Genomic DNA, 23,486 nt, shown 5'->3' on the forward strand with positions numbered 1-23,486 from the left:
CTATCCTAAAGACGATTTCATACTTGACACAATAACACGTATAAAGAAACAGACTCCCAAAAAGTAAATAGCTCGTCTAAGGATGCACAACTAGTAAATAATCTTATATATATCCCAGTGCCTGGCACCCACAGTATCTACTCCTGAACACCTTTGTTTTCAGTAATAGCAGACACAATCCCCACAGGCTGACCTCATAACTGCTCCATCATCTTTCTTTTTTTTTTGCTTGTGGAAGACTGTCCCTGAGCTAACATCTGTGCTAATCTTCCTCTACTTTTTTGTATGTGGGATGCCGCCACAGCATGGTTTGATGAGCGGTATATAGGTCTGCACCTGGGATCCAAACCTGCTAACCGCAGAGCCATGGAAGCAGAGGGCACAAACTTAACCACTATGCCACCAGGCTGGCCCCCACCTCTTGTATTCATAGCTTTTTTTCCCTATCCATCCTCTATTCTCTGTTGCCTATCAAAAGATGCAGTCTCCAAGGTCTTTTTATATCCTAGAGACCAAATGTCAAATGTGCTGGGATTTCAAGACAACAGTTCCAGGAATAGGTCCAGTTCATCTGCAAGAATATCATACTTCCCATTTTCTCCATTTTTAAAATTTTTTATTTATTTTTTGAGGAAGATTAGCCCTGAGCTAACTGCTGCCAATCCTCCTCTTTTTGCTGAGGAAGACTGGCCCTGAGCTAACATCTGTGCCCATCTTCCTCTACTTTATACGTGGGACAGCTGCCACAGTACGGCTTGCCAAGTGGTGACATGTCCGCACTCAGGATCTGAACTGGCAAACCCCAGGCCACGGAAGTGGAACGTGTGAACTTAACCACTGCACTACCGGGCTGGCCCTCATTTTCTCCATTTCAATAATCTGGGACTTATTCCAGAATTTCTCCATTTCAATAATCTGGAATTTATCCCCCACTCACTGAATGGGAGAAAACACTTGCAGATCATATACCTGATAAGGAATTGTATCTAGAATATATAAAGAACTCTTAGAACATAAATAAAGAGATAACTCAATTAAAAAATGGGCAAAGGATCTTCAAAAATGTACAAATGGCCAATAAACACATGAAAAGCTCAACATCATTAATCATTACAAAAACACAAACCAAACGTATATATACACACATTTACATATACATACACATTTAATGGAGTGTAGGTAGTTTATATTCCATATTAATTTCTTTCAGGGCTCCTAACAGGATATTAGAAAATATTTCTTTTTGAAGGGACATTGCATCTGATAGGGTTGAGATCCACCGATCTAGGAGATAGCACAGAGGATTATCTGTGATCAGCACACGGCCTCTTAGCTAAGTCAGGTTTTCTTTTCTTCTATGTTCCAATGCAGCTTCAGTCTCAAGGACTCCACGGAGAAAGCAACAGCAAAATTATAAAATAAATTACTCCTCACTTTTGCTACCAAGCTGTTCTTTATTTAGAGGATGTGCTATTTCTGGAGGTATATATAATTAAACATTTGGACCACATGTATCTATCATTATGTTATACAATGACGTATTTCACAATGTCTATGTGCCAAGTAAGTGAATCCTACATCTTTAAATGCTTGAAAGTTTAAACATTTTTTCACAGAAGAGACTCCCGAACTTATCTGATTGACCTTTTGCGGCTTGAGGCCATTGTAACAAACATCATTCTTACCATGCTATAACCAAATGACACCCTAAGGTGCACCGAGGTCAGCCACTGCTGGCCTGTCAACTAAATGGTCCCAGACTGATGAGTTTTTAGGAGTTCTTGGCTCTGCTTTCCACAGGGACTTTTCCTTTTTATAGGCTGTTAATTTATTTATTGCTGATCTTAGTATTGGTGGCCTCAGGCAGTGCCTCCCACCTCTAATCTAATTCTAAATGTTTATTCATACAAATATTTATTTTAATGCCCACATTACTGGTGACAGAACATTTTTCATCTCTCAGAACCTAGCACCACAGCCAAAGTCCTTTCAATTCCAAGTTTCAAAAGCCTACTAGCTTACAGGAAAAAAAAATGAACATTTATTATACAGTTATAGGGGTACCTTAAGGGCAAAAGTGAACCAAGGGGGCAGAACCAGGAACTCAGCAGAAACCAAAGAGGCCATTTTCTTAGTCTCTCTCACCTTTGGGTCCCTTTGCACGTCTGTTTCTTTCTTTTGCTTCTGCAGACTCCCCTTCCCGGCTTCTCCCTGAGCACAACTCTGCCGCAAACCCTGAGGTTACATCAACTCAGTTCCAGTCACTTGCAGAAAACAAAAGGCTGCCTCTCTCCCAGTGCCACAGTCCCAGAGGACAGAACTAGATGGGCCCTTTTGGGTTCGGTTCCCCCTTGTGCTCCAATTGACAAGGTCACACAGTACAAAAATGGCTGCTGAGGCACCTCTGTGAGGAAGGGCAGTTTTCAGAGGAAGAACTTTGTGGCAAACTGGCTTAATACGCAAAGAAGGAGTCAGATAACCCAGACTGTTAGAACTTTGTCTAAAACAAAGGGCCTGAGGTGCTCCCCATGAAGTAAGAACATGAGGTTTGGCCCCATTATTGTGAGGTATGTAGCTTGTTTTTTCTGAGGCCTTCGTTGTCTACTCCCTGTTTCTTCTCTTTTTTTAATTTGATATAACTCATATACCATAAAATCCACCCATTTAAAATGCATAGTTCAGTGACTTTTAGTACATTCACAAGGGTTCAGCAACTATCACCATTATCTATTTTCCAGAACATATTCATCCCCCCAAATAGAAATGCTGTACTCATTAGCAATCACTCCTCATTCTTGCTTTCCTCCAGCCCTAGGCAACCACTAATGTACTTTCTGTCTCTATGGATTCGCCTATCTTGGACATTTCATATAAACAGAATCATATAATAAGTGTCCTTTTGTACCTGGCTTCTTTCACTTAGGATAATATTTTCAAGGTTCATGCACATTGCAGCATGTATCAGTTTCCTTTTTATGGCTAAATAATATCCCATTGTATGGATATACCACATTTTATTTATCCATTCATCAGCTGATACATTCAGGTTATCTCCACATTTTTGGCTATTATGAATAATGCTCTGAACATTCATGCACAAGTTTTTGCACGAACATATCCTTTCAGTTCTCGTGGGTATATATGTAGGAATGGAATTGTTAGGTCATGTGGTAATTGTTTAACATTTTGAGGAGCTGCCAAACTGTTTTCCAAAGCGGCTACACCATTTTACTTTCCCACCAACAGCGTATGGGTTTTCCAGTTTCTCCACAGCCTTGCCATCTTTTAAGCGTCTATCATTTTGATTATAGTCATGCTAGTAGGATGAAGGGGTATCTCGTGATTTTGATTTGCATTTCCCTAATGACTAGTGACATTGAACATCTTTTCACGTCCTTATTGACCGTTTGTGTATCTTCTTTGTAGAACATCTATTCAAATCTTTTGCCCATTTTTAATTAGGTTGTCATTTTATTGATGAATTATAAGAGTTCAAGAATTCTTAGTGAAGATGTCTAAGATACTAGACCCTTATCTGATACATGATTTGTAAATATTTTTTCCATTTTGTGGGTTGTCTTTTTCATTTTCTTGGTGTCCTTTGAAGCACAAAAGTTTTAAATTGTAAGTTCAATTTATCTATTTTCTCTTGTGTCTCCTGTACTTTAAGTGTCATATCAAAAAAACCACTGCCTAATCCAAGGTCACAAAGATTTACACCTATCTTTTCATCTGACTCTTCTAGTTTTAGCTCTTACATTTAGGTCTTTGATCCATTTTGAGTTAATCTTTATATATGGTAAGAGGTAGGGGTCAAATGTCATCATTTCATGTGGATATCCAGTTGTTTCAGCACCATTTGTTGAAAAGACTATTCTTTCCTCATTGAATTGGCATCTTTACTGAAAATCTTTTCTTTTTAAACTAAATTCCCAAGGTTACTCAATAACTGACTATACTCAATCAAGCTATAAAACAAATATGCAACCGAATGTAATTAAGACATATGTGTGTGAAAAGTCCCAACTGTAATCAGCAGTTACTTTTACTTTACATAAACTAAGATTACTCTGGCTCGGACGTTGGATATATTCACTATCTTGACTGTGGTGACAGACCCATGGGTGTACACATGTCACACTTATAAAACTGTACAGTTTAAATAGGTGCAGATTATTTTATGTCAATTATACCCCAAGAAAGCTGTTTTTAAAGAGATAAACCAGGGGTAAAAGTGTAAATGAAACAGTTTTCTTTTCCTGATCATTTTTCAGGACCAGTTTCTTTGGTTGGGCCTAAGGATATGGTATCAATTAGTAATTTAGGAAAACTTGTATTTCTACATTTCTCTTAATTGACTTTGTTCCAAAGTGCAAGCAGACCATTTAAATTCAAGATTTCTAAGGCTAGGACCATCTCATGACTATGGGATTAATATTAAACAGAGCCAGAAATGTGTTTTGACTCTTAAGGAAAAGCACTTCTAAGTCCCCTTCCAATGAGAATTTAGTGACTAGGTTTTCCTTTTCTAAATAGAAGTTAAACCTTCCCAACCGCACCAAGCCCCACTGTGGTAGAGAGTTCATCTCTCTGTCCACCCTTATATCCCCAGCATCAAGAACACCGCCAAGCACAAAACAGGCACTTGGTAAATATCTGTCTAATGAATGAATAAAATCCACTTAATTTGTCATCACCTTTTCCTGGGACCATTTTGGACTGAGGCAGGTGGCAGCTCTGGTCCTCCCTCTAACTCAATAATTCCATCTCTAGAGACAGATACTGTCTGTTTTTTTTCAAATTGTCTTATTATTCACCTTTCTATATTTGGAAAAACAAAGTGGCTTAGGAATCTCACCCCCAGGAAATGAACTAAAATGTTGTATCAAAGATTATGCATAGGATCCACCAACTAGAAGCAATCAGATGAGAACAGTTAGGGAAATCAGGGCAAACCCTCTGGAAGAAGTAATCCATAGATTAAAAAGGATCATTATGATGAGTCTGCAGTAACATGGAAAATAACTAGTGTGAGTCAGGAAATGAAAAGCACCATCATTGACTACGACTACAAACTAAAATTTTATACTCAGTTATCTGCTAGAATTTATACCCCACGAAGGCAGGATGTTTGGGCTTGTTCTGTTCACTGGACAGTGCCTGGCATACAAAGGTGCTGACTAATACTTGTTGAATGAATTAATGAAACTAAATATAAAACGTATCTATGAAAACATACCTGAAGAGAATGAACAAACGTGGAAAATTACGTTCAAGTAGTGGAACTCTGGGTGTTTCCTCCACTTTCCCTCTATTTTCCAAGTTTCCCTAAAGTTGTGATAAAACTTTCTCAGTTGAAAGGATGGCCACGGAAACCCCTCACCTGCCTCTGGCTGCTTCCTCCCCTGTCCTGCAGCTAAGGAAGCATCTGAATTAGAGCAGGGATGTGGCCTGGCTTCGATTCCAAGAGGGGCCTTTTCTAGGATGTGTCGCTCCAGCCAAAGGCTCCTAGGGCACCTGATATGTAGGCTTTCCCCCCCAGAGGTCGAGAAGGCAGGCTGCCCCCAGCTCCCCCTCATTAGAGCCTGCACAAGTTTGGAGCTCCCGAGGGATTGCTCTTTCTCCTAGGCTGCCCCCCTACAAAGTCACTCGTACTTCCTAGACCCCCTAAGGAGGTCGCTCATTACCCCTCCTCCAGGGCCCCCCTGAGGAGGTAACTCCCGGAGGGCGCTATGTCCCCTAAGAGGGTCACTCGTTCTCCCGGGCCCTCCTGAAGGGGTCATTCCCTCTCCTTGCCACTCCTGACGAAGTCACTCACACCCCACTCCCCTGGCCCCGGCTCCTCTGAGGGGGTCATTCGTTCCCAAAGGGGAGGTCACTCCTTGCCCGTAGAGCCCATCCCACTTGAAGGGGTCGCTCCCCCGGCCCTCCCAGGCGTCGCTCGTACCCGAGGGGGAGGTCACGCCTTCCGCCTGGCCCCCTCCCCCGAGGGCTAGCACCACCTCCTTCCGGGCCCTCCCCCGTGAATGGCGTCGCCGCGGGCTGGCCGGGCCGCCTGGGCGGGGCTCCCGAGCGGGGACGAGGCGACGGGTGCGCGGGCCTAGGCCAGAGCGCGGAGCGGGGCGGCGCGGCGGCGGCGGCGGGGCGCGGGCCATGGCGGGCTGCTGCGCAGGGCTGGCCGCCTTCCTGTTCGAGTACGACACGCCGCGCATCGTGCTCATCCGCAGCCGTAAAGTGGGGCTCATGAACCGGGCCGTGCAGCTGCTCATCCTGGCCTACGTCATCGGGTGAGCGCGGTCGCGCCGGCCCGGTGACCCCCGGGCCTGGGGGCGACCCGAGGCCTGGGAGCTCCTCCTTCTGGGACCCGGCCGTGCACCTGCTCCTCCTGGCCGAGGTCGTCGGATGAGCCCCGCGGGCGCCCTCCAGGTGGGGTCCCGCGGGTGGCGACCCGAGGCCGGTGACACACCCCTCTCCGGACCCTAGCCACGGGGGGAATGGGCTCTGTGCCGGGCTCCGGGGCAGAAGGGTGCTTTGACGTTGTGTTTTAAGGATAAAGCCTGGCTAGACCTTTATCCTCGCCCTTCCTGCTGCTTTTCTTCCGACGTGCTCCATGATGTCCTTTGGCAATGGGGCGGGGGCGAGGGGCGGGGGCGGTGCGGCTGTGCCCTAAACATCTTAATCTTTGCTCCTCACTTCCCATTCTGATCTATCTGCTGACAGAAACCAAGATTTCGAATTTCCACATGGTTCATTTTGGGTTTGTGGCTTCTGGTGCTTTCAGCACCATTTGGTAACCCAGGATAATACAGAGGTTACGCTTCCAAAAAGCATTTAAAGTTCGCTTCGTTTTGTCGGGTCGTTGAGGTTCTTTGTATAGGTACCTGCCTTAGCCTCATCATTCCCCATGCTGCCCTCTTACGCTTCTGTGTGCCCTGCCACCTTCAGTCCTCACCAAGTGCTTAATTTTAATTGAATGCATGCATTGCAATTTAGTAAAACTTACGAGAGGAGGTGGACATTAACTTAGCAGCTGAGGTAAGGTCCACCTGGAGTGTTCTGGTATTTACACCTGTTAAGCTGACAGATGTTATCTGCTTGGTCATTCCTTTTCTTAAAAGGCCTAATGCAGTGGTCCCCAACTACGCATTAGAACCATTTTGGAATCTTTAAAAACTACTGATTGCTGGCACCCATCCCCAGACCTTCTGATTTGATTGCTGTGGAGTATGACTAGCTCTCCTGGAGATTCTTTTTGTTTGTTTGTTTGTTTGTTTGAGGAAGATTAGCCCTGAGCTAACTACTGCCAATCCTCCTCGTTTTGCTGAGGAAGACTGGCCCTAAGCTGAAAATCCATGCCCATCTTCCTCTACTTTATATGTGGGATGCCTGCCACAGCATGGCTTTTGCCAAGTGATGCCATGTCCACACCCGGGATCCCAACCAGTGAACCCCAGGCCGCCAAGAAACGGAACGTGCAAACTTAACCGCTGTGCCACTGGGCCAGCCCCTCTCCAGGAGATTCTGATGTGCACCAAAGTCTGGGAACCAGTGTCCTAGAGTTTCCCAAACCTACCTGATCATGACTTACTTCAGGAATTGTTTAAAAGTATCAGATTCCCCCACCCTGGGATGGGACTGGAATCTGTTAACACTGCCCCAGGGAATTTGCATGCTCTGGTGGGTTTGGCTTCTATCTGCCCAGCAGCAGTAGGTTCTGACAGTATTCAATAAAATGGCTTTCCAGGCATGGACTTTACATCAGAACCACCTGGATCTCCCCCAGGTTTGGACTCATTAAGTACCACTACTACCAACTTTTTGCCCCCAGTGATTGTGATGCATCCTAAATTTTGAGACCCACTGCTAGCGGGTTAACTAAACTCACATTGCTTGGTCAGACCTGAAGCATTTGGAATCAGGAGCACTCTCTCAGATTTTCCCTCTCGGCTTTTGATGCTCGTGGAAGGATCAGTTTACATCTACCTTAGGGTAGCTGTCTGTAAAGTTCTAGACTGCAGAAAGTATGTATATCTGTGCTGCACGATATGGTAGCCAGTAGTCACATGTGGCTGTCGAGCCCTTGTAATGTTCCTACTCCAAGTTCAGATGTGCTGTCACTAAAATACACACCAGATGTCAAAGACATGGTACAAAAACAAAGTAAAATATCATATTAATACATCTTACATTGGTAACATGTTAAAATGTTTTGATCATATTGGGTTACATAAAATATATCATTAAAATTAATTTTACCTGTTTCTTTTTACTTTTTAATATGGCTACTACAAATGTTTAAACTACATATATGGCTCGTGTTATATTTCTGTTGGGCAGCGAGCTTTCTAGGGTTCCTACGAGTGTTCTCTACCTTGATCAGGTGGATTTTTAAAGCTGTAAATGCTTTGCTTTTTGCTTTTATCCATCTTACTATGATCAAAACTGACTCAGGATCTGAATTAAGGACTTTTTTTTTTTTTTAACTTTTCTCTTAACTTCCTGACCCAGTTCATTTTGGTGAAATTGTGGTCTCTTCCCATAGTGACCTACAGCAGTCCTTCCTGAAAAAAAGAGACTGAAGACGTATTTCTCGTTTATTTCCATTATCATCACATGATGAGGAAACGGTTAATCTCATAGTGATTCCTGTGAAACCATGTGTCTCTGATTTAGCAACTCACTGTCCTCGGTGGTAAAATGAGAATGATCTTCCTGCCCTAAGCTTCTGTGCGTCCAACTAGAATTGAATGGAAGCTTCTATTGCAGCTGAATTCCTAGAACCCCTGAAGAAGAGGACTTGTTAGCGGGAAAGCCCATCTCTGGGATGGGCAATGCATTTGGAAACTGCTCAGACCAGACAAACCCATGAATAAGTAACCAAAACCAGTGAATTTCTGAAGTCTCAGCATCCAGGGCTTATAAGGAGGGGAGAGGGCTGCTAGCATTCCTTGGTTCTGGAAATAATAAGTTGTTGGGAGATGTTTAACAACAGCTCTGGTGGGGAGGAGTTCTGATCTGCAGTATGGGCCAACTTCCATAGTGTAAATACTCCCATCATGGCCAATTTCAGCCTACGGATGGCGATTCACAAACGTTGTTCTAGGCGTTTGACATCCACTAACTCATTTAACCTCACAACAATCCTGTGACGTCCTGTCATCGTTCCCATCTTATAGATGGGATAAACTGAAGCACAGAGAAGTTAAGCAACTTGGCCAAAGTTATGCCTAGTGAGTGGTGGAGCTGAGACATGAACTTGTGTTCATGGCTTCAGTCTGTGTTCCAGTGTCCTAACCACTATGCACTATTGCTTTTAGATTTTTAATTATTCAGGCTGGTAGTAATGCCCCTACTTCAGAGGAGAGAAGCATTAATGTGACCTGAATTCTTGGGGAAAAAGTAAGAAACTACTATAAAATGTTACTTAAGTGGTGAGATTCTCCATTCTAGAGGGACAGCATAGAGGGCAAGAGAAGAGGCTTCAGAGGCAAAAGGCTTGAGTTCAAATCCTGACTCTGTCACTTACTAGCTGTGTTACCTTGGGCAAGTGACTTAACCTCTCTGTTTCTCAGTTTTCTCCTCTGTGAAATGGAGAATACTTATGATGCTTGCCTTACAAAATGGTCAGTATTAAATTAGTTAATACATATAAAGAGCTTAGATCAGTACCTGGCACCTAAAAACACTCAAATGGTAACCATTGTTATCATAATTTTTATTATCTCTTGGTGATTCCACAAGTCATAGTTCCTTAAAAGTGCTCAAATATCTAGTAACATAGACAGCACTCACCGAGTATTTTCTTTATGTTATTCACTGTGCTAAGTACTTTACCTGCATCATCTCATTTATTTCCCAGAAACCACTCGGTGGTTTAGGTGTTATTATCCCCATTTTCCAGAAATGGAAATGGAGCCCCCATATGTTAAGCTACTTTTGTAAAGTCACTTAATTACTAAGTGTCATACTTTCAGCCTCTGGCTATCAGAGGCTCCCTAGCATCGTTTCAGATTCATGGAATCCTAATGGCAATTTAAGAGGCCTGTTTTATTTTGTAGGTGGGTGTTTGTGTGGGAAAAAGGATACCAGGAAACGGACTCAGTGGTCAGCTCAGTTACTGCCAAAGCCAAGGGTGTGACTGTCACCAACACTTCTGCACTTGGATTCCGGATCTGGGATGTGGCTGATTATGTGATTCCAGCTCAGGTAGGCTTCACCTGTGACATCTGTCCAGCAGTAAAGCTTCTGATTAGCTCCTTTCCCATTCCTGACCTGGCACACTTGATTAACGAATGGCACAGGCAGAGTTCTAACATCACCAGGGCCCACACTGATCATCTTAGTCAAGAAATCAGTGCTCAGGGTCTAACAGGTAATATTCAATCAGCTATATTTCTTCAGATCTGAAACATGGCTGGCTTAAACACAGGAAGCTTTCCATGTGCACATCTGAGTCTGTCTCAAACCCTGAAAGGTGAAAAAAAGCAAATGTTTTAAATCCTGGGAAAAATTCAGGTGGAAATATTGTCTTTCCACATTTTGTATTTGCTTTATTGTTGTAAACTCACAAGGTTAATCTTTTCAGACAGTGTAAAAACTTTAACAGCAATTAGAGACCAAAAACAAGAACGAAACAGACATACCCACATAGGATTCCTTCAGGAACAAAGGTAAGGGAAAAAATTGGCGCAGCATCCTAGTCTCCAGTCTCTTAATCCACAAAACTCCAAGTTAAATATTGACTTACGCAGCCAAACCCCGACATATCCCTCCAGATGGCTTACGTGCGAGGGTGACTAGGGGTGGCCAAATGCAGATAAGCTGCCAAGTCTTGGCTCACAGCTCTGCAAGGGAAAGCAAGGACTTCGGAATCTCTCTCTTTTTTCAAGTCTATTCATTTTCTCCCTGCCTTCCCCAGAGGAGGGTCTTGAGGGGTGCCCAGGGAGAAGACAGAGCGAATGAGCTGTAAACATCAAATGGAACAGAGGATTCATAGTTTGTGGGAGGTGGGTGGTCCTGTAGGCATGCACCTGTCTGGACAGAGAGACCTCTGCTTCCTGGGATGGCACGGCCTCGTCCTGGCAGGCTCTGGGAATATCACACTCAGTCTGTTTACTGGAACCAAGGAAGGGTACGGGCCACCTGCTTCTGTCCCTCAGTGGAGGGAACATGCAGCAACTCTGCCTTCCATCATGGATCTGGACAGGGGGCTGTATGAGATCCACAGGGCTCTCTTCATGAGATTTCATGGTGTCCTTCTGCTTCTCTGAAGATGAGAATCAAACATCTGTTTGCACCACATCTACTTGGCTCATCTCCAGACTGAAAGTTCCCTAAACTTAAAATTCAGTCTTACATTGCTTAACTTTGGGGATACGTTCTGCGAAATGCATTGTTAGGCAGTTTTGTCATTGTGTGAACATCATAGAGTGTGCTTACACAAACCTAGATGGTATAGCCTGCTACACACCTAGGCTCCACGGTACTAATCTCTTGGGACCACGGTCGTCGTATATGTGGTGTGTCGTCGTAAGTTGTGCAGCGCCTGACTATAGATAAGAAATAGGCAACCAAAAGTAGACCGTACGGAATGTTCCCTTCTGACTCCAGAGAGTCACGGGAGCAGCCTTGTGTGAACACTGAGGAAGCAGTGCGTTTATATATGAAACACCCGTGCTGGGAGAGACTCGGGCGTCATGCCACAGCCTTGTGACCTGTGTTGTGGCCATTTCCTCGTCTCCCAACATGATTTGTTCTAGGCCTTTCTTTGAAAGATGCCAGCTATTCCCTGAGCTTCCACCACCTTGTCAGACCTGGAGGTGGAGATATCTTCACCTTTGATCCCCGAGTTACCCGGAGTCCATCCCCCAGATGGCTCACAGCGCTGATTCCGCTCTTCCAAGGAGTATGAAACGCTGAGAGAAAGCTTCTGGCGTTTCATTTTAGAATGCCAGCACCCAGTGAACGGGAGGTCCAGCTAGAGTCTTTTGAGGTCTTTGTCTTTATATCAGGAGGTCATTATTAGCAATTCTTCAGTCTCATCCCCAGCGAATTGCTCTCCAGAACTCACGTCAACCATGTCGCACCTTCATACTCACAAAGAGAAAACTGAACCTTCACAAAGGGAGAAGTGTCAATTGCTGACCCTGATTGAGTCTTTTCCAAAATGTTTTATTTTAATTCCAGCTAGGAGAGAAGACAGCCAAATATGAGCCCTTTAGGGCCTCGTGTTTTTCTACCTCTGAGGCAATCTGGTCGGCAGAGAACTTTAGAGCATTTGGCTCTTTTCCCTCAACAAATCAAACTTTATTAAGGAACCATTTCAGGTTATAGACATTTTTTAATTGGAGTGAAATTCACATATCATAATATTAATCATTTCAAAATGAAAAATTCAGTGGCATTGAGTGCATTCATGATATTACGCAACCATCACCTTAACTAGTTCCAGAACATTTTCATCACCCTAAAAGGAAACCCCATGCTCATTAAGCACTCTGGTTTCCACCCTCCTTCACATCCCCTGGCAGCCACACATGTACTTTCTGTCTCTATGGATTTGCCTATTCTGGAAATTTCATATCAATGGAATCATACAACATGTGGCCTTTTGTCTGGCTTCTTTGACTTAGCATCATGTTTTTGAGGTTCGTCAACATTGTAGCATGTGTCGGTGCTTCATTCCTTTTCATGGCTGAATCATATTCCATTATAGGTATAGTCCACAGTTTGTGTATCCATTCATCTGTTGACGGACACTTGGGCTGTCTCTCCCTTTGGGCTATTGTGAATAATGCTGCTATTAACACGCATATACAAGTATTTGTTTGAGTTCCTGTTTTCGATTAGGTTATAAACTCTCATAGAAGAGAATGGGAGACCATAAGATCAGTTTTTTAAATTGTTTTCTGTGTGGCATGTGGGAGAAGTGAAAGGTGCTGTCCTATTAAATGAACATTGGCCTTCCTTGTGGTTCTGCGTGACTCCTCTGAAGGTAACAGAGCAGTACTCTCTCCCCTCTGCCCACTCTACAGGAGGAAAACTCCCTCTTCGTCATGACCAACATGATCATCACCATGAACCAGACCCAGGGCCTCTGTCCTGAGGTAGGCAGCTTCTCCTGGAAAGAGCCTTGGACCTCACGTCCCCTGCGTCCATGCCTATCAGCTGGATGTGGACCCGGACCACATGGACCTTGTTTTCACTCGTTCTTCTTTTTCCAGATTCCAGATAAGACGAATGTGTGTAAGTCAGATGCCGACTGTGTTGCTGGCTCCACAGGCACCCATAGCAGCGGTACGAATGCACAGCTGTGACCCCACAGTAGACGCTTAGCCTGGGGAGGGCAGCCCCTGGCCAGATTGTGCCCCCTGTGGGGCTCCTCTGATAGCAAAGTCTCCAGGATAAAGAAATCTCGCACATCCCCCAGTGCCCTTGCATGACCCTGGGTGAGCCTGATGTCCAGATTGGGGTCGCAGGACCCTCTTGACACACACCTGTCATCTGCATCCAGAAGCCATCCCAGATCTTGCCCTGTGCTGTGGCTTGGCATCACCCTAGCCCTGCAACTGGCAAAACAGAGACATGGCTAGAGCTCAGGCAACTGTTTTCCTCCAATTCCTATTTCTGGACACTGTCTAAATCCCAGAATCGGAATAGCTCAAGATGGATCACATAGGATGCTGTGGTGGGGCTTCCATTCTCTTCCTCACAAAAATAGAAAATAAGAGATCCCTGTGGGCCTGGGTCCTCCTCACCCCTGTAGGAGTCGCAACAGGAAGATGTGTGCTGTTCAATGAGACTGTGAAGACGTGCGAGGTGGCAGCCTGGTGCCCTGTGGAGTATGATGCACGTGCGCCAGAGTGAGTCCTGACCGAGGGAAGGAAGTGCCCTAAACTCTGATTCTCGGGCCTGAGAGAAGGCTGCAGGGGACTTAAGCCTGTGTGCTGTGGCTTTGTGCTCTTGGTGTCTGTGTAGTCAGGCTTCTCTAGGGTGACGGTTCTCAACCACAAGTCAGCAACCATCAGCGGTGAGGTGAGCCACAGTATTCGTCACTCATGATAAGAGTGCAGATGACTTATTTCTGTTAGGACTCTGTCAGTTGCAAGTAACTGACAGGAAACTGTTCCCAATGCCTTAAGTGTGTGTGTGCATGTGCGTGTGCACATGCCATGGAGACAGTTTCTTATTTAACTAACCACAGAGATCCCAGCATGGCTAGATCTGGAGCTCAAAGGACAACATCAGAGCCTCCGTCTCTTGGCTCTGCTGCCTTCACGTTGGCATCATTTGCAGGACCTGGCGTAGTCCCAGGAGGCGGCTCTGGGCTTACATCCCCCCAAGGCCGGGTCTCCTTGCCCAGTTGTCCACTGAGATTCTAGACCTGTCTGTCATCACACCTGAGGCCAACCCATCACTGTGACTGGGTGATGGATTTTGCTTATCATCTTGGGCCTGGGTCACATGCCCACTTCTGGAGCTAGAGGCGGAGTCAGCCCATCCAAATGACACGGGCTGAGAGTAGGGGAGGTGTGGCTTCTAAAGGAAAATTGGGATTCTGTTACCAGAAAAAGGGGGAACAAATTCTGGGCTGGAAAATAATTAAAGCCCACTATAAAGTGTGTTTTATCAACTAGAGCAGGTTGCCCTAGAATAACATTCTTCTCCATTGTAATTTGCTGTGCTTTGAGTGGGTGGAGTTAGAGGTAAGCTCTCAGAATTGCTTGCAACCTCAGCCTGTCTTACCCAGAGTTCAGAAGACTGAAACCTAGATAAGTCCTGGGGGAGCAGGCAGCCACGTGAACCTTATCCAGGGTGCATTGCAACAGAAGAAAAGGTTGAGAACCACTGATTTAGAGATTGCTGAGGGCAGTAGCTCAGGCTAGGGAAGGAAATACTAAAAGAAAGGGAGTCCTAATATTTTAGAGCTGGAAAAGATCTCATGGAGCTGTTTTCTCCAATATTCCAACACAGTAGCTCCAACACGAGCTACTGACCTGACCATGTGTCGCTGTCGAGCATTTGAAGTATGGCTGGGTCCAAAATGAGATGTGCCATCAGTGTAAAACGCACTCCAGATTGCAAAGACTTGTTATGAAAAAAATATATATTAATATCTCAATAATATTTATGCTGTTTACATGTTGAAGTAATATTTTAGATATATTGGGTGATTATAGAAAAGTTAATTTCACTTGTTTCTTTTTACTTTTTAATATGTCTACTAGGAAGTTTTAAGTTACAATATGGTTTATGTCTTGCAGTATATTTTCATTGGACAGTGTGATTAAAGATATAATCTAATATAAGATGATTTTTAAGTGTACACTGATACATGAAATAACATTGAGTCACATGGAGAGAAAGACATACTCATTGCCATTCTTATTCAGCCCCTTAGCTGATATCATGGAAGAATTCCTGGTTTGGAGTGTCTTTAATACGCTTCTGTCACTTGCTGATTTCCATTTCTCACAAAGGACAAGCCCTAGATTCAGCACCTTGGGCAGACAATAATATTAACCACAACTTTCAGTAACATTGTTTTGACTTGGTTACATTTATTTGAATAACCACCTCTGACTTGTAGTAAATGATATTTTTTATGGCCATGATGGAAAGTTTCATTTCAAAATGAATGTCAATAGAAAAGTGAGTTGATCCTAAAGGTGGAAACAATGCCCATCAACAGGTGAAGAGGGAGACTGTGGTATGTCCCTACAATGGAATATGATTCAGCCATAAAGAAGGAATGAAGTTCTGATATATGCTACCTCGAACCTCGAAAATATTATGCTAAGCAAAAGAAGGCAGACACAAAGACCATGTATGAAACATCCATTCATATGAAATATCAAGAATAGACAAATCAGTAGAGACAGAAAGCAGATTAGTAGTTCCTAAGGGCTGAGAGGAAAGAATAGATAGTAATTGCTTAATAGGTACATAGTTTCCTTTTGGGATGATGAAAATGTTCTGGAACTAGATAGAGGTGATGGTTACATAGCATTGTAACCATAGCATTGTGAATGTACTAAATGACACAATGGTACACTGCAAAATGGTTAACTTTGTTATGTGAATTTCACCTCAATTTTTTAAAAAGGTGAGTTAAGAGTATTGCATATGAAATACACAGATGTGGGGGAAAGGTCATGGTATAGGGAATGACAAAAGTTTGAAAAACCCTGATATAATCCATCCCTCTTGAAACAGGGATGAGGGAATTTGAAGCCCCGAGAGAAGTGTGTTGGTCAAGGCCTGTGCTTGTCATCAGGCTCAGCTCACTTCATTGTGTGGCCTTGTCATCGGCCTTGTTCCTGTCTCAGGGTTGGGAAAACTGCTGATATTGTTTATAACTTCAAAGCTTCCCCCAGGGAGGGGCCTGCCTACAGTGCCAGATTCTCCTGTAGAAATCCACCAAAGAAATGGAGTCCCTTTGGGGACAGATTCCACTCGCATTGTTAGCCAGGAGCTGACATGGCACTTCCAAGCAGAGACTGTGCACCAGCAGGCCAGCACTATTTGTGTACTTTTGAGACAGGTCAGGATCCAGCCTGTAGGTGGATTTCCCTTTGCTTTCACTTGTCAAACCAGATCTGCTGAGCACTCCCCTGAGACCACCTGAGGGAGGCAGGCCCTGAAACCCAACAGCTGCCGGCTGAATGATTTCCAGTGAGGCCACCAGGCACCACCCTTTATTAGCTATTCCTTGGGCTCTGAAATTCCTGCTGCCTTGGGCAAGAGGCCATGAGAGGAAGAACCCGGAAGGCTTGCTTACCGTCTCCTCTCTTGACCTAGAGTTCATGCAGAGCAGAGTAGAAAATGCTAGAAATGTTTCACTTCTTGACAAATGACATTGTAAGATGTGTATATGCTTTTAAAAAATATTACATAAGTATGCAAGTTTACATGTATTTGTACTTTTATTAACAATATGTTATAATTTTTTTCAGACCTGCTCTTTTAAAGGCTGCAGAAAACTTCACTCTTTTGGTTAAGAACAACATCTGGTATCCCAAATTTAATTTCAGCAAGTAAGTGGTGGCCAGCCGTGTGAGTTCATCAATGTCTTGAAGAAATTTCTGGCTCTTTGAAGTTTTCTTCGCTCCTGTTTTCTGCTTCCTCCCGACTTTAGGAGGAATATCCTATCCAACATCACCACGACCTACCTCAAATCGTGCATTTATGATGCCATAACAGATCCCTTCTGCCCCATATTCCGTCTTGGCAACATAGTGGCGAACGCAGGGCACAGCTTCCAGGACATGGCTGTCGAGGTACGTGTGTTACCGGCACATTGGTTCTTATTGTCCTCCAGGATGAAAATCGAGAAAGACAACAAATGGGAGTAGAAAAGTAAAAGTTCATTAGCTTGTGCAAAGGAGAGGCACAAGGGAGCCAGTGCAGAAAGGAAAGGGACCGGTGACCAGCTCATTAGGGAGTAGGATTGTGGGGCTTTTATTAGGCAAAGGCTGGGGAGGAGGGCCTTGTCATGGCATGTAGAGGTGGGGTTGTGCTTGTGCCTATGCTGTCTCGTAGCATGTTACCATATGCAATGCATGTATCATTAGCAGCCTAGCTCTCCACCTCTGGATGTGATTCTTATTATGCTAATGGGGCTGGGGTCACCTTCAGTGGACGTCTGGGTGCTAGGGCACATGCGTGAGCCCAGGAAGGTCTGGAGGCTGCGGAATGTGGGTCTTGGTGGCCTCTGTCTGATTCTCCTAGCTTCCAATTGGTTAGGGGCCTTATCTTGTTATGGCAGGGGCCTTGCAGATGGCCCTGTCTCGTTAGGCTGGTTCCTGTCTCATGCACAGATCCTGGCTTTTCTAGCACAGTCTTTGACATCTTGTTCTAGAATGGGCTCTGAGGAAAGCGTGCTCTGTCTCTGCTTGCAACCCACAGGGAGGCATCATGGGCATCCAGATCAAGTGGAACTGCAACCTGGATAGAGCTGCCTCCCTCTGCTTGCCCAAGTACTCCTTCCGCCGCCTGGATACCCGGGATGTGGACCACAATGTGTCCCCCGGCTACAACTTCAGGTGGGCATGAGCTTGGGCCCCATTTCTCATGTGTTGGGGGTGATGGTGGCTGGATCACTTCCCAGTAGGGCTCCACAGCCAGTCGGGCAGCACCCCAAGAGCAGGTGGGAAGGCCGTGCACCAGGGACAGTGTCCCAGGGAGGGCTTTGCCCTGTGGCATCCTGGCCCATAAGAGCCTCCCTTGCCCTTTCCTGCCTCAAGAAACGTGCTGAGACAGTTTTCAGAGGAGCCAAGAGAGGCTGGCTGCTTGAGCTTTCTCAGGCCAGCCTCAGGCAGGACGTCCACTCACGAGTTCTGAGGAGTGGATGAGCTCATGATCCTCCAGTCCAAAGGCCTCTGGGCCCTGACACAGCAATTGGTTTCTCAAAGCCAGGTCCTGCTCCTGGAATCTCCGAGGTGCAGGGGATACAGGTGTTAGCCTCCAGGAAAGCCTTTGCTGTTATTTCCCTGATGAAGTGCTGTGTTTTCGTTTACTAGGGCTGCCATAACAAATTACCACAAAGTAGGTGGCTTGAAACAACAGGAACTTATTCTCTCACAGTTCTGAAGCCTAGAAGCCTGAAATCACTGTGTCAGCAAGGCCAGGCTCCTTCCTGGCCTCTTCCAACTTCTGGTGGCTCCAGCCATCCTTGGTGTTCCTTGGCTGGTAGACACATCCCTCTAGTCTCTGTCGTCACATGGCGTTAGCCCTGTGTGTCTGTGTCACTGTGTGTCTTCACCTCTTCTGATAAGGGAACCAGTCATCTTGGATTCAGGGCTCACCCTAATCCAGTATGACCTCATCTTAACCAATTACATCTGCAAACAGCCTATTTCCAAGTAAGGTCACATTCTCAGGTTCTAGGTGGACGTTAATTTTAGGGGACAGTATTCAACCTAGTAGCAGCTGGTAATCTGATGCAAGGGCTGAGGTGCGGGTTAGGGTTAGGGTTTAGGGTTAGGGTTTAGGGTTTAGGGTTCGGGGGTTAGGGTTAGGGGTTTAGGGTTAGGGTTAGGGTTAGGGTTAGGGTTGTTTTCCACTTTCTCAAGGCAGTAAAATCTATAACCAGGTACATTTTCATGTGTCCTTTATTGCATCTTTCACACTTAGCCACTCTTAAAATTAGGCCCCACGGGGACCTGCTGAGTAGGCCAATGGCGCTTTCTGTTGCACCTGTCTCCCTCTAGTGGTGGCGTGTGGAATCAAATGCACGTGGCTCTGCTATCCTTTTGAACCATCTAACCCGCTGATAGGAGGGCAGATATTTGAACTTTTTCCTAGTAAGGGAGTTAGATTTGTGTTGCTCTTTCTCTGCTGTTACAGAGTTCTTGTAGAAACCACTGTAGGAAACCTCAAGCGTGGGTTGGAACCTCAGAACAGAGAAAAGCTGATGGAACCCATCCCCCGAGCTCCACCAGCATCAGGCCTGCCTCAGTTCCCCTGGCCTGGACCAGTCGTGAGCCAGATAGATCAGGGGCTGAGAGTTGAGGCTCCTGGTAGATCCCCTGTATAACACAGGGCTGCAAATGGTGTCGTGTCTCAGCAGTTCTCATCCTACTGTGTTCTCACTCCCCCTCGTGTTTTTTTTTTAATGGCATTACTGAGATAGAATTTTCATACCACACAGCTCATGCATTTAAAGTATAGGATTCAATCTTTTTCAGCATATTCACAGAGCTGTGCAACTATTATCACAGTCAATTTTAGAACATTTTCATTGCCTCAAAAAGAAATCCCGTACCCTTCACTGTCACCTCTCTGTCCTCCCATCTACCACCGCCCCTCGCAGCCACTAATCTACTGTCTCTACAGATTTGCCTATCCTGGACATGCAGATGAGTGGAATCATACAATATGTGGCATTCTGTGACTGGCTTCTTTCATTTAGCATCCTGTTCTTTTCAAGGTTCATCCATGTAGTAGCATTTATCGGTCCTTCATCTCTTTATGGCCAAAGAATATGCCATTGTGTGTACATACCACATTTTGTTCATCCACTCATCCAGTGACAGATCAATGGTTCTTTAAAAAAAAAAAGTCCAATGCTGATGCTGTGAGTGTCATGGCCGGCTCGGTCCCCTTACTCACAAAGCAGTATTGGAGATTGCTGCTGGCTGGCCACATTCTGTTAGTGGCCAGGGTCTCCTTGAGAGAGGCAGGTGGCTCAGCTATATCAAGAAAGACTTTCAGAGCAAGAAGTTCCGGTTTAAGCTGTAGGAGGCAACAGTGATGATGGAGAAAGGAATGCTTCCTGTGCCTTCTGCCAGCATTCCAGACCCTCTGCCTCTGTGGGCCCTGGGCCGTCCTCGTCACCAGGCCAGTCCTCCTGCTGCACAGCCCACAGTAGCCAGGAGAGGCCCTGAAGTGCTCAAGTGTGGTCTGTTCAGCAGGCAGAGCAAATCTTTAGCCAGTGCCAACTCTTCCAGGGCCTTTGGGGAGTTCTGCTCTAACATCCCTCACCCAGACCCAGAGTGGTAGATCCAGCCACTGTCACTCGCTGCCCTGTGCTGTCTCCCTCTAACCCGTCCTCCTTCCCCCAGGTTTGCCAAGTACTACAATGACCTGACAGGCACAGAGCACCGCACACTCATCAAGGCCTACGGCATCCGCTTCGACATCATCGTGTTTGGAAAGGTAGCCTGGCCGCTAGCTGCTGGCTCCTCTCGTCAGACCCGACTAGTCCTCTTCTGGGTTGGCCGGGACAAGGGGCCCTCACCCGACCCTGTATCTGCTCTCTCCTCTTACCCCACCCCTATCACAATTCTTTTTTCTTTTTCTTCTGTTATTTGCAGGCTGGGAAGTTTGACATCATCCCTACCATGATCAACATTGGCTCTGGCTTGGCGCTCTTAGGGGTGGTGAGTGACTCAGACCTCTCCGTCCCCCCAGGGCTGGCGCCTTCCTCAGCGGTAGTTAGTACAGCGAGGTGAGATCCTCAGCTGATGGCCTGGTCCTTCCCCTTGACCCTAGACTGTTTCTAGACTTGACCCTCTGGGCTTGTTTCCCTTGACCCCTTCCCCAAGACCACAACCCTCAGGGCCCGGCCTTCTCTGGAGAGATGGAAGAGCCTTTCCTTTCCAGTGAAAGGTTCCAGGCTTCGTGGGAAGGGGCACACACAGAGTAACAGGGAGAAAGCATCCTGGCTCGTTCTTTCTCGCCCTGTGCTCCACTCAGGCAACAGTGCTGTGTGACGTCATAGTCCTCTACTGCATGAAGAAAAAATACTACTATCGGGAGAAGAAATATAAATATGTGGCAGATTACGATCAGGTATGCCACCCCCTGAGCTCCAGCAGGCATCTGCCTGAGGTAAGGTGCTCAGACCTCGTACCAGTGGGGAGAACCCTGGGCGGTAAGCCTGTCTGGGAAAGGCCCTGATAGAAAGGTGGGCACCGTTTGGGTGTGTCATCAACCTAGGCAGGCACACGCCATTTTCGTCATCTGTTCCACTTCTAGACCATCTGTACTAGTATTTATTTCATACTTTTCTTCAAATGGACTCACTTTTTAAAATCTAGTCTTATTTTAACTAGTCCCATTTGAGTTAGTTATGATAATGGATATTATGACAAAGTCTATGTACACACACGCCTTGCGTAGCAAGAGGGTTTGGGTACCATGCTTTGAGACCCCCGCACTAAGACCAACTTGAGTGTGCTCTGTTGTGAAGAGCTGTCCAAAGTCTTCAGGAGAAGTGCCTGGTTCTTGCCTACTCCAAATGGTCCAGGCGCGAGGTAGGTGTACACTTACCCATAAGCATATCGATTAATGATAAACATATTGTTCTTTGCAGGGTCTTGGCAGTGAGTCAGACCAGTGATGCCTGCCTCACACCTGGGCTCCCCACAGCCCTCATCAAAGCAAAGCAAGGAGGGAGAAAAGGCTGCTATGTCTAGAGAAAGTTCCAGATTCTGAGTCAGTCTCCAGTCCCTAAGCACTTCGGAGTTGCCCAGCTGCTCCTGTGTTTTGTGTGGGGGGTTTGCACAGTAAACCACTCTGCACAGAGGTGACCCCCTGTCCTTGGCTGGGTTACCTCTGCTCTTCCTTCAACTTGGGGTCACTGGGGTGAGCTCTGGCCCAAGGGCAGTGACGCCACAGTGGCTTACAGGCCTGGAGTCTTCTCTAGGGCTGGCTTTCCTCAGAAACTGCCATCTCCAGCCCCGGTCGAGGCAGGTCCAGTCCTCTGAGGCCCAGCAGCTCTGTTCAAGCTCTTTATAACGAAAGGAAGGACCCTGGGCGTGGTCGCTAGACTTTTAGCGTGCCTGGGCTGCTGCTCCTCTTCCCCAACCAGAGATTTCGTCCGTCCCTGCAATCGTGAGGCAGTCAGTGTTTCTCCTCTGAGAAGAGCTATGTTCAGATGATTGAGGACCAAACATTAAAACAAATGATTTTCTTAATCTTTGTGGGTGTCGTTTCATAGCGTGTGCTAGATTTCCTTCATCCAGTAAATGCATTTGTTGTCCCAGCTCACTGTGCTCCAGAAAAGGTTCCCGAAGCAGTCTGTTGCTGAAACTTAGGCATTTTTTTTTCTACTTTAACCATCTCTTAAAGGCCTAGGAATTTTGATCTTCATTAGACTGTATTCCTATAAAGTTTACCAGATTTTTTCCTGTGGTGACTAGTTGCCTTACCTGTGCTTAGATTTTACATTAAATTGTGATTCTACGCTATAGGGAACACAAACTTAGGTAACGTGAAAATGGCTTTTCCTCCCTCCTCCCCATCTGCTTCCCAGAAGTCTCCAACAAGAGCAGCACCACTTCACCCACCTTGCCGCGGACTGAAATGTCAAGGAAGCTGTTTCTAGCTTAGCCTTCACACCGACTTAATTCTGCATCAGGTGTTCAGGATCTCCCTAAAGAAAGCAGCTTGTCGGGCTGGCCCAGTGGCACAGTGGTTAAGTTCGCACATTCCGCTTCGGCAGCCCGGGGTTCGCCAGTTCAAATCCGGGTGTGGACATGGCACCACTTGGCGAGCCATGCTGTGGCAGGCATCCCACATATAAAGTAGAGGAAGATGGGCACAGATGTTAGCTCAGGGCCAGTCTTCCTCAGCAGAAAAGGGAGGACTGGCAGTGAATGTTAGCTCAGGGCAAACCCTTCCTCAAAAAAAAAAAAAGAAAGAAAGAAAGCAGCTTGCCCCTCCCGCTTGTCATGAATTCATTTCCAAGTACTGAAGGAAATGTTTATTTTAGAAGTGCTCTGCTTCTGCTGGATAAACGACAAACCTGGGCTTTTCTTTCTTTGGGGGAAATAAAATTACTGAACCCCTTTGAAAAAGCTCTGGTTCATGCTGCCTCTTTGAAAAATGCCTGCTTGAACCCATGGGTTAAATGGAGCTGGAATTTTTAGGAATGGCTTGTTAGCTTTCAGGCTAAGGAGTATCGGTTCCTGGAGTGGGGGAGACTTCCTTGGCCTCCCTTTTTCTAACATAGATGCTAAGGCCAGCTGGGGTGAGGGATG

At 45.8% G+C, this 23,486-nt stretch overlaps 2 protein-coding genes across 5 annotated transcripts in view; one reads left to right on the forward strand and one right to left on the reverse strand.

Annotated features, from left to right (window-relative positions):
- Positions 1 to 6,187, reverse strand: part of IFT81 (intraflagellar transport 81) — a 185,717-nt gene extending 179,530 nt beyond the window's left edge. For 2 of the 4 annotated variants that reach the window (XM_070220201.1, XM_070220199.1), the window contains exons 1-2: positions 5,948 to 6,083; positions 5,240 to 5,328 (exon numbers count right to left, since the gene is read on the reverse strand). The gene's annotated coding sequence lies outside the window, so the exon portion shown is untranslated. Of the gene's footprint in view, positions 1 to 5,239; positions 5,329 to 5,947 lie in introns of all 4 variants that reach the window. The other 2 variants (XM_070220198.1, XM_070220200.1) reach the window with 2 other exon arrangements.
- Positions 6,110 to 22,421, forward strand: P2RX4 (purinergic receptor P2X 4). The gene is made up of 12 exons (XM_023647186.2): positions 6,110 to 6,287; positions 10,059 to 10,206; positions 13,035 to 13,106; positions 13,224 to 13,296; positions 13,766 to 13,862; positions 16,956 to 17,036; positions 17,138 to 17,279; positions 17,908 to 18,044; positions 20,565 to 20,658; positions 20,817 to 20,882; positions 21,199 to 21,294; positions 21,818 to 22,421. Exons 1-12 carry the CDS (start codon positions 6,154 to 6,156, stop codon positions 21,842 to 21,844), a joined length of 1,167 nt encoding a protein of 388 aa, XP_023502954.1. The 5' UTR covers positions 6,110 to 6,153; the 3' UTR covers positions 21,845 to 22,421.
- The last annotated feature ends 1,065 nt before the right edge of the window (positions 22,422 to 23,486 follow it).

Source organism: Equus caballus, chromosome 8, assembly GCF_041296265.1.
Source record: "Equus caballus isolate H_3958 breed thoroughbred chromosome 8, TB-T2T, whole genome shotgun sequence".
Classification (NCBI taxonomy): Eukaryota; Metazoa; Chordata; class Mammalia; order Perissodactyla; family Equidae; genus Equus; species Equus caballus.

What these genes read in the sequence shown, in the direction of transcription:
- P2RX4 (XM_023647186.2), top strand. Translation starts at nt 6,154, where the DNA reads ATGGCGGGCTGCTGCGCAGGGCTGGCCGCCTTCCTGTTCGAGTACGAC. An exon ending in ATCCTGGCCTACGTCATCGG is followed by an intron (nt 6,288 to 10,058) that starts GTGAGCGCGGTC and finishes TTTATTTTGTAG; the next exon opens with GTGGGTGTTTGTGTGGGAAA. An exon ending in CCCAGGGCCTCTGTCCTGAG is followed by an intron (nt 13,107 to 13,223) that starts GTAGGCAGCTTC and finishes TTCTTTTTCCAG; the next exon opens with ATTCCAGATAAGACGAATGT.